This window comes from Ornithorhynchus anatinus, chromosome 1 (genome assembly GCF_004115215.2).
Source record: "Ornithorhynchus anatinus isolate Pmale09 chromosome 1, mOrnAna1.pri.v4, whole genome shotgun sequence".
NCBI classification, from domain to species: domain Eukaryota; kingdom Metazoa; phylum Chordata; class Mammalia; order Monotremata; family Ornithorhynchidae; genus Ornithorhynchus; species Ornithorhynchus anatinus.
Genome location: NC_041728.1, coordinates 77,256,501 through 77,269,546, shown reverse-complemented (window position 1 = coordinate 77,269,546; position 13,046 = coordinate 77,256,501). Strand labels below are relative to the sequence as shown.

Sequence of the window (13,046 nt, the reverse complement as noted above, 5' to 3'; positions counted from 1 at the left end):
TCTGTCCCCACTGCCAACTTCTCTAAAGCTTCACAAGGACTGGCATGGGAAGGGAGGGAGGAGGGAAGGGAAGGCTAGCAGCCACTCTGTCCCATTGAGGGGCAGGAGAGGTGAGAAGGGAGGAGAATCAAAGAGGAAGAAATCAAGGATCCTGTGATGCCTAAAAAAATACCTGCCAAGGCTTTTGATTTTGGGGGTCAGTGGGATGGATATGTGTCCCTCCCACCCCCCTCCCTCCCAACCAAAACCCAAAAGGCCCGTGTAGGGGGGTGTCAGGGACTTAGCTTGCAAGGCAGCCATATTTTCAGGGTCTGGGTCAGGCACCATTATGCTGTTGTCCCAAGTGGTGGCCATCTTGAGTGGGTCATTCATTCATTCAATCATATTGAGCACTTACTGTGTGCAGACCACTGTACTAAGCGCTTGGAAAGTACAATTCAGAAATAGAGACAATCCCTGCCCACACCTAGTTTACAGTCTAGAAGGGGGAAGACAGAAATCAAAACAAGTAAAATGGCATCCATATCAATAAATGGAATTATAGGTATATACAGGAGAGAAGCCCTCCTACATGCCGCCCTGAGCCAATGCTTACCTTGCTTGCCTTGCTCATTGTGGGCAGAAAATGCATCCATTGATTGTTATATCAGACTCTCCCAAGTGTTTAATGCAGTGATCTGCACACGGTAAGCACTCAATAAATATGATCGAATGACAAAAAACAATTCTTCAGGCTTTCTAGTACCATGCCACCCAACTCAAACAATTCTAAATCCCTTTCCTTAGAATCTCCCCAGCTGGACAAAGCCCTCAATATGGAAACAGGCCTTTTGGGAGTTCAGAGTGTGGTCAGTCTGTTGGGAGCCAGCTGGTCCAGGGATATGGGCAGATGGGTTTGTCCATGACAGCACTGACAACGACTTTTTCTTTGCTTCACCATTAGGCTGCCTCTAATTCCATTTTCTTCCAGAACTCCACAGCATCTCACTTGAGTATATTTGCAGCATTTGTTTTTCATCCTTCAGCAAATCACCCTGCACTTGTTCCAGGCAAATTTCCTGCTCTTTGAATACTTGAAATGCCATAGTTCACTATTACAAAATCACAGTGTCTTGTGTTTGTGATTTCCATGGTTAAATATACTATTAAAAAGCCACTCAAATTGTAGTTCTTTGCTAATAATAAGACTAATCATTTAGTTTCTCAAGATCTGGATTTAATGTCCTGCCTGGCCTTCTTTTTAGCAGAGGGCACAGTAAAGTCAACAAACCTACCTGTGGTTTATTTCCCATCTGTAAAATAGGAATAATGATACCCTCACCTAATGTGCACAGAGGAAAGGTGCAGAGGAATGAATTATTTCACCTTTTGGAAGAAAACACTCTGTAAATATATGTCTTCATTCATTGCTTCTCATTGAAACCGGTACTTACCTAGTATGACCAAATCCTGGAAGATCACTGAACCATTTTTAAAGTTTATTTCCTTTGAGTGTTCAGTCATTTTTATCATTTAAACTGAAAGGTCAAAACTGTGTGGGTGGTGTTTCATGTTCAGGAACAATGGTGCTATTTTATAATGCCAGATGAGTCAGACTCATAGAAAATTGTGCTTGGTGTTTTGTTTTGTTTTTTTTAGCCTTATCTATAAGTGACCCATCATTCAGAAGGAATGAATCATCTTGGATGTCATTTGCTCCCTTTCATATTCGACACAAGACTCATATTCAGTTACAATTTCAGCCTCTTTCTGCAGATGGCATCTTATTTTACACTGCGCAGCACCTCAGCACTCACTCAGGTAAGAATTTCGAGAGCTGTGGGGCTCTCTCATTTTTCTGACGGACCTTAAGATACACTAATGTATTTTTCCCATTTCAGTCAAGGCCAAGAGAATACAGACCCAGTTTTCTATCCCAGTAGTTTTCATTTTTCATACCCTAGTTGTCAGATCCAAGTAGAATTAAATGTTAGCAAAGTACCCAGCAAATCCAAAGGTAGGAAATTAATGGGCTGAAAATGGCTGAACATAAATTGAGGCTTAAATTATTTTAAAATATATCAGTGGTAAGAACAAGGTACCTTATAAACTTGTATGACTGCCCTATTTTTGCATAAGTTTTATAAGCCAAAGAGAGGGGAAGGGTTATGACATAGACCCATATAAGAAGAAAGCTAGCAATAAAGGAAAAGAAAAAAAAGAGGAGATAAAGATAAAAGGGCACTTGAGATTGCATCTCACCCAAGGCTTTGGGTGAATTATGCTAACCCTCACTTAATTTTCCTTCTTCCTGCTCAGGAGTTCACACATCTCAAAGAATAAATTCCCTCCTCCTTGAGAGCTTGAATCTGTGGCATTAACACCCTCTGACCCATCTCTTCTTCTCACTCCAAGATGCCCTGCTGTCCCTGATTACAAAAATAAACTTGCATTTCCTCCTCACAAATCAGAAGAGGAGGAATTGTGCAGTGGAAGCAATTATGCAAGTAAAATTAAGTGGAACTCAGAAATCTTGATGAACTTTATTCATTACATCATCACTGACACAGTTGCAGATGTCTGAAACTATTTTTTTCAATAAAGCATATGCTCTACTGCAGTTTAGTGAATGAATGAGGAGTCTCCAGTAACTTCTATGTCAGTCAATTAATGGCATTTATTAAGTAGTAAGCACTTAGGAGAGTACAATAGAACAGAGTTGGTAGACACAATCCTGGACTTCAAATGAGCTTACAGCCTAGAGGGGGACACAGACATTAAAATAAATTACAGAAATAACAATAATAATAATAATTGTGGTATTTGTTAAGTGCTTACTCTGTGGCAGGCACATTACTAGGGGTTGGGGTAGATACAAACAAACAGAGTTTGACACAGTCCCTGTCCCTCATGGGGCTCAACAGCCTCATTCCTCATTTTACAGATGAGGTAACTGAGGAACAGAGAAGTGAAGTGACTTGCCCAAGGCCATACAGCAGACAAGTGGCAGAGCTGGGATTAGAGCCCATGACCTTCTGACTCCCAGGCCCATGTTCTATCCACTATGCCATGCTAATTCTACTAGATATTACGTAAGTGCTGTGAGGCTGGAGGTGGGATGAATAACAATAGTAATAATCATGGTATTTGTTAGCATTATGTGCCAAGCACTGTACTAAGTATTGGCGAGGTTTCAAGCAAATTGGATTAGGCACAGTCCCAGTTCCACGTGGGGCTCACAGTCTCAGTCCCCATTTTACAGATGAGGTACCTGAGACACAGAGAAGTAAAATGACTTGTCCAAGGCTACAAAGCAAACAAGTAGCAGAGTCAGGATTAGAACCCACGATCTTCTGGCTCCCAGGCCCGTGCTCTACCCACTACACCAATCCTTAAGGGATGCAGACCCACGTGCATAGAAAACATAGAAGGGAGGGGAAATAGGATAAATGAGGCTTTAGTCAGTGATGGAGAAGAACATATGATTTTAAAGGGCTTTAAAGATGGAGAGAATAGTGGGGTATCAGATATAAAAGGGGAGGGAATTTCAGGCCAGAAGAAGGACGGGCTCAAAGAATGGTGGTGAGACAGAGGGTATCAAGATATGGAGAGTAGGTTGGTTGGTGTTAGAGAGGCAAAGTGTATGGGCTGAGTTGTAGTGGGAGATCAGAAAGACAAAGTAGGAGGTGGAGAGCTAATTGAGTGCCTCTTAGTACGGTGCTCTGCACATAGTATATGCTCAATAAATTTGATTGAATGAATAAAGCCAATGGTGAGAGCTTATGTTCCTTATGGAGATGGGTGGTCAACCATTGGAGGTTTTTGAGGAGTGGGAAGATTTAGGACTGAACTTTTTTTAGGAAAAAGATCCAGATGCAGAGTGAAGAATAAACTGGAGAGGGGAGAGAGATGGAGGGAAGGAGGTCACTGAGGAGGCTGATGCGGTAGTCAAGAGGGAAATGATAAGTGCTTGGTTCAGCATGGTAGCTGTTTGGATGGAGAGGAAGTGGTGGATTCTAGAGGTGCTGTGAATATAGAACCAACAGGAGTTGGTGACAGATTGAATATGTGAGATGAATGAGAGAGGTGAGCTGAGGATAATGCCAAAGTTATGGAACAAGAGACATGAAGGATGGTTGTGCTATCTAAAGTGATGGGAAAGTCTCAGGGAGGACAAGGTTTGAGTCAGAAGATGAGATGTTCTGTTTTGGACATGTTATGTATGAAGAATCAGTGGGACAATCATATAGAGATGTCCTGAAAGCAGGAGGAAATATTAAATGGCAAGGAGGAAAATAGGTTGAGGCTGGGGAGGTTGTAGAGATGGTAATTGAAGCTGATGTATGTCTTTTATATTTTTGTGTTGTACTCTCTCAAAAGCATAGTACAGTGCACTGCACTAAGTGCTCAATAAATATGATTGAGTGATGGTAGCAAATGAGTTCTCCAAGAGAATAGATGTAAATGGAGAATGAAGGGGATCCAGAACTAAGCTTTGAGTAACTCCCACAGTTAGAGGGTAGGAGACAGGGGAGTAGCTGGCAAAAGAGCCTGAGGAGTGGTCAGAGAGATAGGAGGAGATCAAGAGATAACAGTGTCAATGAAGCCAAGATTAGATCATGAATTTAGGAGAAGGTGGTGGTTAAAGGCAATTGTTAGTTTAAAGAGATTAGGATAATTTAGTGGCCATTGTATTTGGTCAGAAGAAGGTCACTAGTGAATGACCTTAAAGAGAGCCATTTCTGTGGAATGGAAGGAGAAGCCAAAGTACAAGGGATTAAGGAGAAAATTGGAGAATGGAAGATTGGGATGATAGCTGGAGGGTTTTGGTAGGATACGAGATACATGGGCATGTTTGAAAGCAGTGGGGAAGGAGCCACTGGAGAGTGGTTAAAGATGGCCATCAGAGAGGGACGAAGGGAGGAGACAAGTGTTTTTAATTAGGTGTAAAGGAATAGTTGTAGAAGAGCAGGTTGAGAGAACAGATTTTAAGAGAAAGTGGAAGATAATAATAATAATAATGGTATTAAGAGCTTACCTTGTTCCAGGCACTATTCTAAATTCTAGGCACTGGGGTAGACACAAGATAATCAGTTGGACACAGTCGCTGTCCCACATAGGGCTCATAGTCTTAATCCACATTTTACTTCTGAGGGAACAGAGGCACAGAGAAGTGAAGTGATTTACCCAAGGTCACACAACAGACTAGTGGCCGAGCTAAGCTTAGAACCCAAGACCTTCTAACTCCCAGGCCAGTGCTCTATCTACTAGGTCATGCTGCTCTTAAACTACTTCCTGGAAAGTGGAAGAGTCAAAGACGGGGCAAAATGAGGCTGGCACTGGAAAGGTGTAGGAGATTTAGGGAGATCATGCCTGATGGTCAATTTTATTAATGAAGTATGTGTCAGGGTCATTAGGAGCAAGAGAGAGGGGAGCAGGGGGTTTGAGGAGGGAGTTCAGCTCGTGCAGGCAAGGGGCATGAAGTCAAGGATAGAGAACTATTTGTTTCAAAGAGGAGGAGAGAGCAGAGTTGTTGTAAAATATTCAATAAAAACACTTAACTGTAATATAACTGAAATAGTTTTTTTTTTTCAGTTCTGAGTTTAGTTTGTAAATCCAAATGTAACAATCAATATAATTGCTTGATCAAAATATTTGAGAATTTTAAAAATTGATTCTCATTAATTTAGTTCTTCAGAAAATGAAATTATTGCATTAGGAAACTGATGGATATGCTTGCCATCTTTATTCAGAGACTTTGGTGAGTAAAATCATCAAAGGGTTGCATAAACCTTGATGTTTGTCAAAAAGTCCACTATATATTTGCATCTGCTTTCCTTTCTTCCACTCCTCTCCCTATCTCCTCAAAGCCCTGCTGCCAGTGTCTCACCCATTCAATGCTCCTCCCCCAAGTTTACCCCCACCCTCACAATGAAATTTTCATACCTTTACTTATTTTATTTTAACATTTTTAGTTATTGAAAGACTGAATATTCTTGGACATCCCAAGTTGACTGTGAAACTATGTGGTTGGTTGGATGCAGATGCCTAGCACCCTAATTGATCCTTTTTTTTGTTTTTACATAAAGTCTTGAATGCCAACACTTTTCCCTCATTTTATAAAATGCCCATATGTTTAACTCATTCCTTGATGTGGGGAAGCATAAAAACATTACTTTCATAAACTTCATGTCAACAAGTTAAAAAAAACCCCAAAAAACTCTAGAATGAACAAATACCAGGCTACTGGAGACACAGTCAAATCTAGATTTAATTTGTCACCTTAAAATAAACTATTGGTCAATAAACAATCTTAAAGCCCTCCAGTACCTATTTTACTGAACCGTTTTCTAAGCTCAACAAGCTAATGCCTTCCAACGCCCCCCATCCTTATTAGTCGATGCACAAAAAAAAAATACTGGAGAAAATCTTGGAAGAACTTTATATTAGAAGGAAGATTCCAATTTCAAGGCTCCTTTGAAATTATTTTGGACTTGGGCTATTGGGAAATCAACAGGGGGAAAAATAGGCCATACATTATTGTACAAATATTAATAGAGAAACCTAAATTCACTGCTTCATTCAGGCTATTAATAGATGGTTTCATTAAGCATTTACTTTGTGCCAAGTAATGTATTAAGCACTTCTTGTGGATAGAGCTGATTATTTTGTATGTAGTGCCTATTTGATTCCTAGGCTGCAAAAGAGTAGTGATATGGATCTGGTAGAGTAAGTATATCTTGGATTTAGGAGGCTGTTGGGTGCTTACTTTTCATTTTGAGCATAGGGTAAACTTGGGGAGGAACTTGGGAAATCACAGGGGTGGAACTTTGAAGTGGGGAGAAAAGAAAGGAGGAGAGAAGAGGAGGAAGGGAGGGAAAGAGAAGAAAAGAGGAAGGAGGTAAAGAAAAGAGAGGGCAAGAAAGAAGATAAACAGACCCTTAGTCTATTCTAGCAATGGCCTGGGCATCTGGGGACCTGGCTCCTAAGTCGGTGTTAGCAGGCACTTGCCTGCTGGGTGATCCTGGGCAAGACACTTAAATTCCCTGTGTCTCATTTTCCTCATTAGTAAAGTGGGGATTTAGTACCTGTTCTCCCTACTACTTAGACGGTGAACCCCACTGGGTCAGGGACTGTGTATGGTCTGACTATTGTATCTAGCCCAGTGCTTGGCACATAGTATGCACTTAATAAATTCCACATTTATTATAATTACTCTATTGTAGTCTCCCAAGGGCTAAGTATAGTATGTAGTGTCCTTGTACATAGTAGGAGCTCAGTTAACTAACCTTCCCTGCTGCATTATCACCATCGCAGTCTTCTGCTGCTGCTCTTCCAGTTTTCTCCTTAGCACCTCCTCACCGGGCTGCAGGTGTAGGCCACGGGTCTGAGCTGGAGCCTAGCTTCAGCCCTAGAGACTAAGGGAACAAGCCCTCCCCACCTGAGACAACTGCCACTATTAGTCATGGTGGGGCTGGACAGTTTCGGGCACAAGCTGGCCAGACTCTGGTTCCCCAGAACTTACTGACGATGTCAGCGGGCAGGCAGGGGCCGCAGCTGCTCCAGGTGGCTAAACTCATGGGCGCTGGTGATTAGGGTCCAGTCCAGCCTATCGCTATCCCAAAGGCCAAGCCGAGGACCACAATATTCTGCTGGCAGGAGCTAACAGATTTGTTTGCTTTTTGGTATTTGTTAAAGGCTTACTATGTGCCAGGCACTGGGATAGATACAAGCTAATCAGGTTGGACACAGTCCATTTCCCACAAGGGGCTTACAGTCTTAATCCCCATTTTACAGATGAGGTAACTGAGTCATAGCGAAGTGACTTGCCCAAAGTCACACAGCAGACAAGGGGTGGAGCTGGGACCAGAACCCAGGTCCTTCTGACTCCTGTGTGCTCTATCCACTGCTGAAGCCACAATATCCTCCCATTGGCCTTTTTATGGTGTGGGTTGCTGCCCACCCTGGCCAAAAAGGCTCTGGGGGCAAAAAAAAAAAATGATGACACGGTGGTACCAAGTCCAAGAATGGTTGTCGGTGGGGGAGGGGGAGAGAAGGGGAAAGGGAGGATGACAGGAGGGGGTAATTACCCACTGTACTCCCTTGGAGTCAGCACCTTTGCTTGGGTATATGTAGGGCCTTCTGAAGAGTTCAAAGTACCTTGTTCATGTAGACATTTTGATTATTCCCACAACAACCCTGGAAAGTAAGAAGGGTGAGTAAGATCCCCATTTCTCAGCTGAAGAAACGTGACATACTTCAGCTCTTTGGAATGGGCTAAGTAAATCCAAGATGAACTTATTATGGCAGTGCTATGTGCATACACAATCTTCACTGTTGAGTTGTAGGACCACCCAAATAGGATCTTATCCACGATAAATCCCAGTCCAATACAGAGAAGACCATGACTCCTAAATCGAAAAAGAATACACAGCTGCCTTGGGTTAACCCCATACACAATGAAAATGCCACAGAGCCGGAACCCCATCCGCTGTAAATCTCAGGCTAATAGAGGATAAGAATTTGTCTCACAAATAGAAGATTGGATACGAAGCTATTGTAGGTAAACCCCAGAGATAATGTAAAACTGCCTTAGAAGCACTATAACTTTTCAATGCAATACTGCTTTTGCAAGGCTCTGAATTTGAGTGTAAGCTAATCTAAATCCCTAGGTGTAAAAATATAATTTTAAAAAAACCTGTAGAATGGGGAAAATATACCTGCCTCTGCCTACCTTACTGGATCTTGTGAGGATAAAATGAAGTAACTGATGTGAAAGCACTTTGCAAAATAAAAACACTATACAAAAATGGTGTTTTAAAGTTTTCTTTCTTAAATTTAAATGGAAACAATATTTTTAAAATGAATAGAAGTTTGTTTTGTTCTTACAGGAATACTTTTATTATAATTTTTAAAGTTCTTAGTGATAAGGTTCCTATTTTTTAAAAAAGTACATGAAGGTCCATATTCAAATGAGTTAATATTATGCTTAGTTTACATAATATTTAAATAAAATGTAAATCCTTAATCTTGTACGAATTTATATGAACATATACAGGAAGTTCTTTGTGAGAACAAATATTTACATGAAGTGGTCTTGAACCATGTAAAACACATTTTCTTAATTTGAAATCATTTCAAATCCCTGAGCTATTATTCTCCATTTCTATTTACTCCTCTCCAAAACATACACTGATCCTCAGAAAGGCATTAAGATAACTTACAGTAAAACAATACAGTAACAACCAAAGAAAAAACATGTACTACTTGGTTGTGAATTGTTTTTTTCCGCAGCCTCAGAATACTAGCTCATTTGTGCTTCGGAATCTTGCCTTATTTACTTACTCGCATCAGTGGCTGCCCCAGCTAAGGGATATCACATAGCTTGAAAGCTCCTTCTTGTGGGGAAGAACCAACCTAGACAGTCATGGGTGTGTGGGAACTAGGTCCTTGGGTAATTGTGTGCTGGGAGGATTTGTGTGGCTGGGTAAAGCCAGGAGTGTGTTCTCAGAATATGGAACCCAGACTCAAAGGACGTCTTAGCCTCCCATGGAGTGGGATATTGCAGAGCCGGGAGAGCAGAAGCGTGACTAGGGCTGGTGTATTTAAAATGTATTTTTGCCATAGTTTAGATGAGACCCAATTAAGAAGTTTATGAATTGAGAGAAAAGACCACTGTGGACAGGGATCATATCTACCAACTCTGTAGTACTGTGCTCTCCCAAGCTCTTAGTATAGTGCTCAATAAAGAAATAAGTGCTCAACCAGTACCGCTGATTGATTGCTTCCCCACTTGCTGAGAAGTGTAGGTCCAATAAGATTGATCATAATCTCTCTTTATAAACAAATATACCTTTTAGATAGATACCAAGGCAAGGGAAAATAAGGGAAACTGGACAAGTGTTCCATCAAATTAGTTTCACTAAAATAACTCAATCAAGTTATTCTTCTGTTTGCAGGTGATTTCCTTTGTTTGTCATTAGCCAATGGCTATGTTCAACTGCGCTACAACCTTGGTGACAGAACTGTTATTTTACAGAGCTTCCAAAAAGTAGATACCAGTGGGGATGCTTGGCATTTGATTAAAGCAGGAAGACATGGTACTGAGGGATACTTAACTTTGGATGGAACCAATGTAACCCAAAAAGCCACCGGCAGAATGACTGTCTTGGACACTAACACAGATTTCTATGTCGGAGGCGTGTCATCCCTTGATTCGGTCAACTCCATGGCAGTAGAGAATGACCCTGTTGGTTTTGATGGATGTGTCTGGGAAATTTTTATAAACAACAGGGAACTAAAATTAACGGATAAAGGTGCTAAAGATGGTTTGAATATAGGTGACTGTGATGGGACTGCATGTGGGTATACGGTGTGCAAAAATAAGGGTGAATGCATTTTGCACCATACGAATTTTTCTTGTAAATGTACACCAGGCTGGGCAGGAAATACTTGCGAACAGTCCATGAACTGTCTTAATAACAAGTGTCAGCACCAGTCTCTTTGTATTCCTGATAACACTTTTTCATATAGTTGTGCCTGTCCGTTAGGTTGGGTAGGTGGATACTGTGAAACTGAAATCCTATTTTTGATTGCAAAATTTCAAGGTAATTCTTATATCAAGCACACTGATCCAAATTATGGAAAAAGAAATCTTCATTTCACTACTGTATCCTTAAATTTTAGCACCACCGAAACAGAGGGCTTAATTTTGTGGATGGGCAAAGCAGAACATGAAGATAATGACTTTCTGGCAATTGGCCTCTCTAATGGAATTTTGAAGGTTGTAGTTAATTTGGGAAATGGACTCTCTGTCCCCTTAATCCATAGGTGTGACCTCTCTTTTGGCAGCACATGGCACTACATAACAGTGGCCCAAAACCAGACTATTTTCAAAGTCTACCTCGACAGTGATCTAATTCTTTTTGAAGATATTGATCCACAAAGAAAGCACATCGCTCTCAACTATGGAGGTGTTAGTTATTTAGGTGGTTTTGAACTTGGACACAACGTGAGCATAGTTACTCAAGGACTTTATAGCCAACATTTTGTTGGTAAAATTAAAGATGTTGTGTTTTTTCAAGAGTCCACAAAGATTCAGTTAATTGAATTAGAAGGATACAATGTTTATAGTGGAGATGAGTAATTAGCTTGGGTGATTCAGTTTAGTTTTTAATTTTCTAAGAAGACTACAGCCATTTAAGTCACTATCACTGGTTTACCTAGATCTTTTAATGTTAAGAATTTACTCCATTCTAATAAAATAGTCCCAGCACAGGGAATGTGGACTCTTTCAGACCAGTAGGGGCTATTTAGTGCATAGTTCAGTGTGTACACACAGCCCACTCAGTGGTCCCTTAGAGGTCTGAAATCATCAATGCCCTTTACCACCGACTAATCTCGGGCACTTGGGACAAATGGATTATATTGGCCCAAAGTAATAGATGATTAATAACAGACCCTCCTGAAAGCCACCACACCTTTCTTTAATCTAACACAATTGTTCAGAAAACCTGTGGGCCTGAGTTAAAAAAAAAGTTTCATTTTCTCTATCGCTGCTAAATTCTTTAATTATTATCCCTTGAATTTTAGTCACTTTGACTAGTTTCGAGTGTTTCAGCTGTGTGGTTAAGTGATGTTTTAAGTTTTGTAGAACCCTAGTAATGTCAAATCCTATGATTGTTAAAAGGAGGTATCAAAAGAGAAGCAATTGTAAGAATCGTAATTCAATATTTTTTCCAGATGTGTGCAATAAAAATTGAAAAAAGCAAGATCTGAATGGCTCAGTATTAAAAATTGATCATTGAAAGGCCAAATCTCGATCTTAAAAAATGCCTGCTTCACATAAAAGTAGATTTAAATAAAATAAAACCTGTTTACTAGATATGCCAGATATTAAAATTGAAATTGGGTGTGATGCATTTCATTTTCCATCATTGCTGACTACGAGAAATCTTTTAACACTTTATTACAGTGCTTGGAATGTATTAAGCACTTAACAAATACCGTTATTATTATTATATTTTTTATATTGTGTCTTCCGAAGGATCATTACAATTATTTGACAACATAATCTTGGCATTGGTAGCTAATGGAGGAAATTTTGAAATGAGATTTTTGGTACAATTAATGACAGGTAAGTAAAATAGTTGTATCCGAAAAAAGCCTTTCAAATCATTTTTAAATTTTGAATGTCCATTTTCTCTCATACAAATGAAAGTTATGGCTATTTAAACTACCTGTCAAACCAATTAACCAAGGACTAAGTAATCTTGCCCTCTCACTAGTTTTTTTTTTGGCTATTTCACAGCTAGTTGGCACTTCTCCTGAATATGGCAATAGTAAATTAAAGCACACAAGTCTCACTTTGTGTTAGCAGCACTGATAGATTTGTTTTGCAGGGGTTGAACTATGGATTTTTATTGACAATGCTATCTTTGTATCTCTTTTCACAGATGGTTGGGAATTTCCTTTATATTACCCATAGTGGTCTGATGAGATATTTTGAAGGTAACTAGCTTTCTATATCCTCAACTGTAAAATGGAGATTCAGTATCTGTTCTCCCTCCAACTTGGATTGTGAGCATTTTATGGGATAGGGACCATCTCATCTGATTGATTTGTATCTATCCCATACCTTAGAAGTACTTGACAAATGCAGAACACCCACAGAAATATTAGATGCATGAGCAGATGCTGCAGAAATGTCATCAGTAACTGGGTGCCATGGCTGGTCAAGAACCCCAAGGGCATATGGTCTAAGTGAAAGTGTCAGGTCCCTATACCATCTCTTTGAAAGACTAACAGAGATGAAGTCTGAGTCAGGGCTCATGCTGTCCTTGGAAAAATAACATGTTTTACATTAACACTGGGTATATATGGTTACTGTCCAGGTTCAAAAAGCTGTATAAAACCCAATGTCAGACTTTATATTTGCTATATGAAACAGACCTGTATCTTAGTTCCCCTGCCACAGATTCAGATTAAATGAGTGATAAATTAATGCTGACAGTGACTAGTGACCAGCATTTCACACACTTTCAAATGCTCTGCTGTTTATCTTCTTG

The 13,046-nt window shown here is 40.1% G+C and overlaps 1 protein-coding gene across 1 annotated transcript in view; it reads left to right on the top strand.

Moving 5' to 3' along the window:
* The window catches only part of LOC114811108 (protein eyes shut homolog), a 121,358-nt gene extending 109,493 nt beyond the window's left edge, over window positions 1-11,865 (top strand). Inside the window, exons 7-8 of the mRNA XM_039912306.1 lie at window positions 1,639-1,800; window positions 9,939-11,865. Of these exons, the coding sequence (XP_039768240.1) occupies window positions 1,639-1,800; window positions 9,939-11,125 (1,349 nt within the window). The 3' untranslated portion in view covers window positions 11,126-11,865. The remainder of the gene's footprint in view (window positions 1-1,638; window positions 1,801-9,938) is intronic.
* Window positions 11,866-13,046: the final 1,181 nt, after the last annotated feature.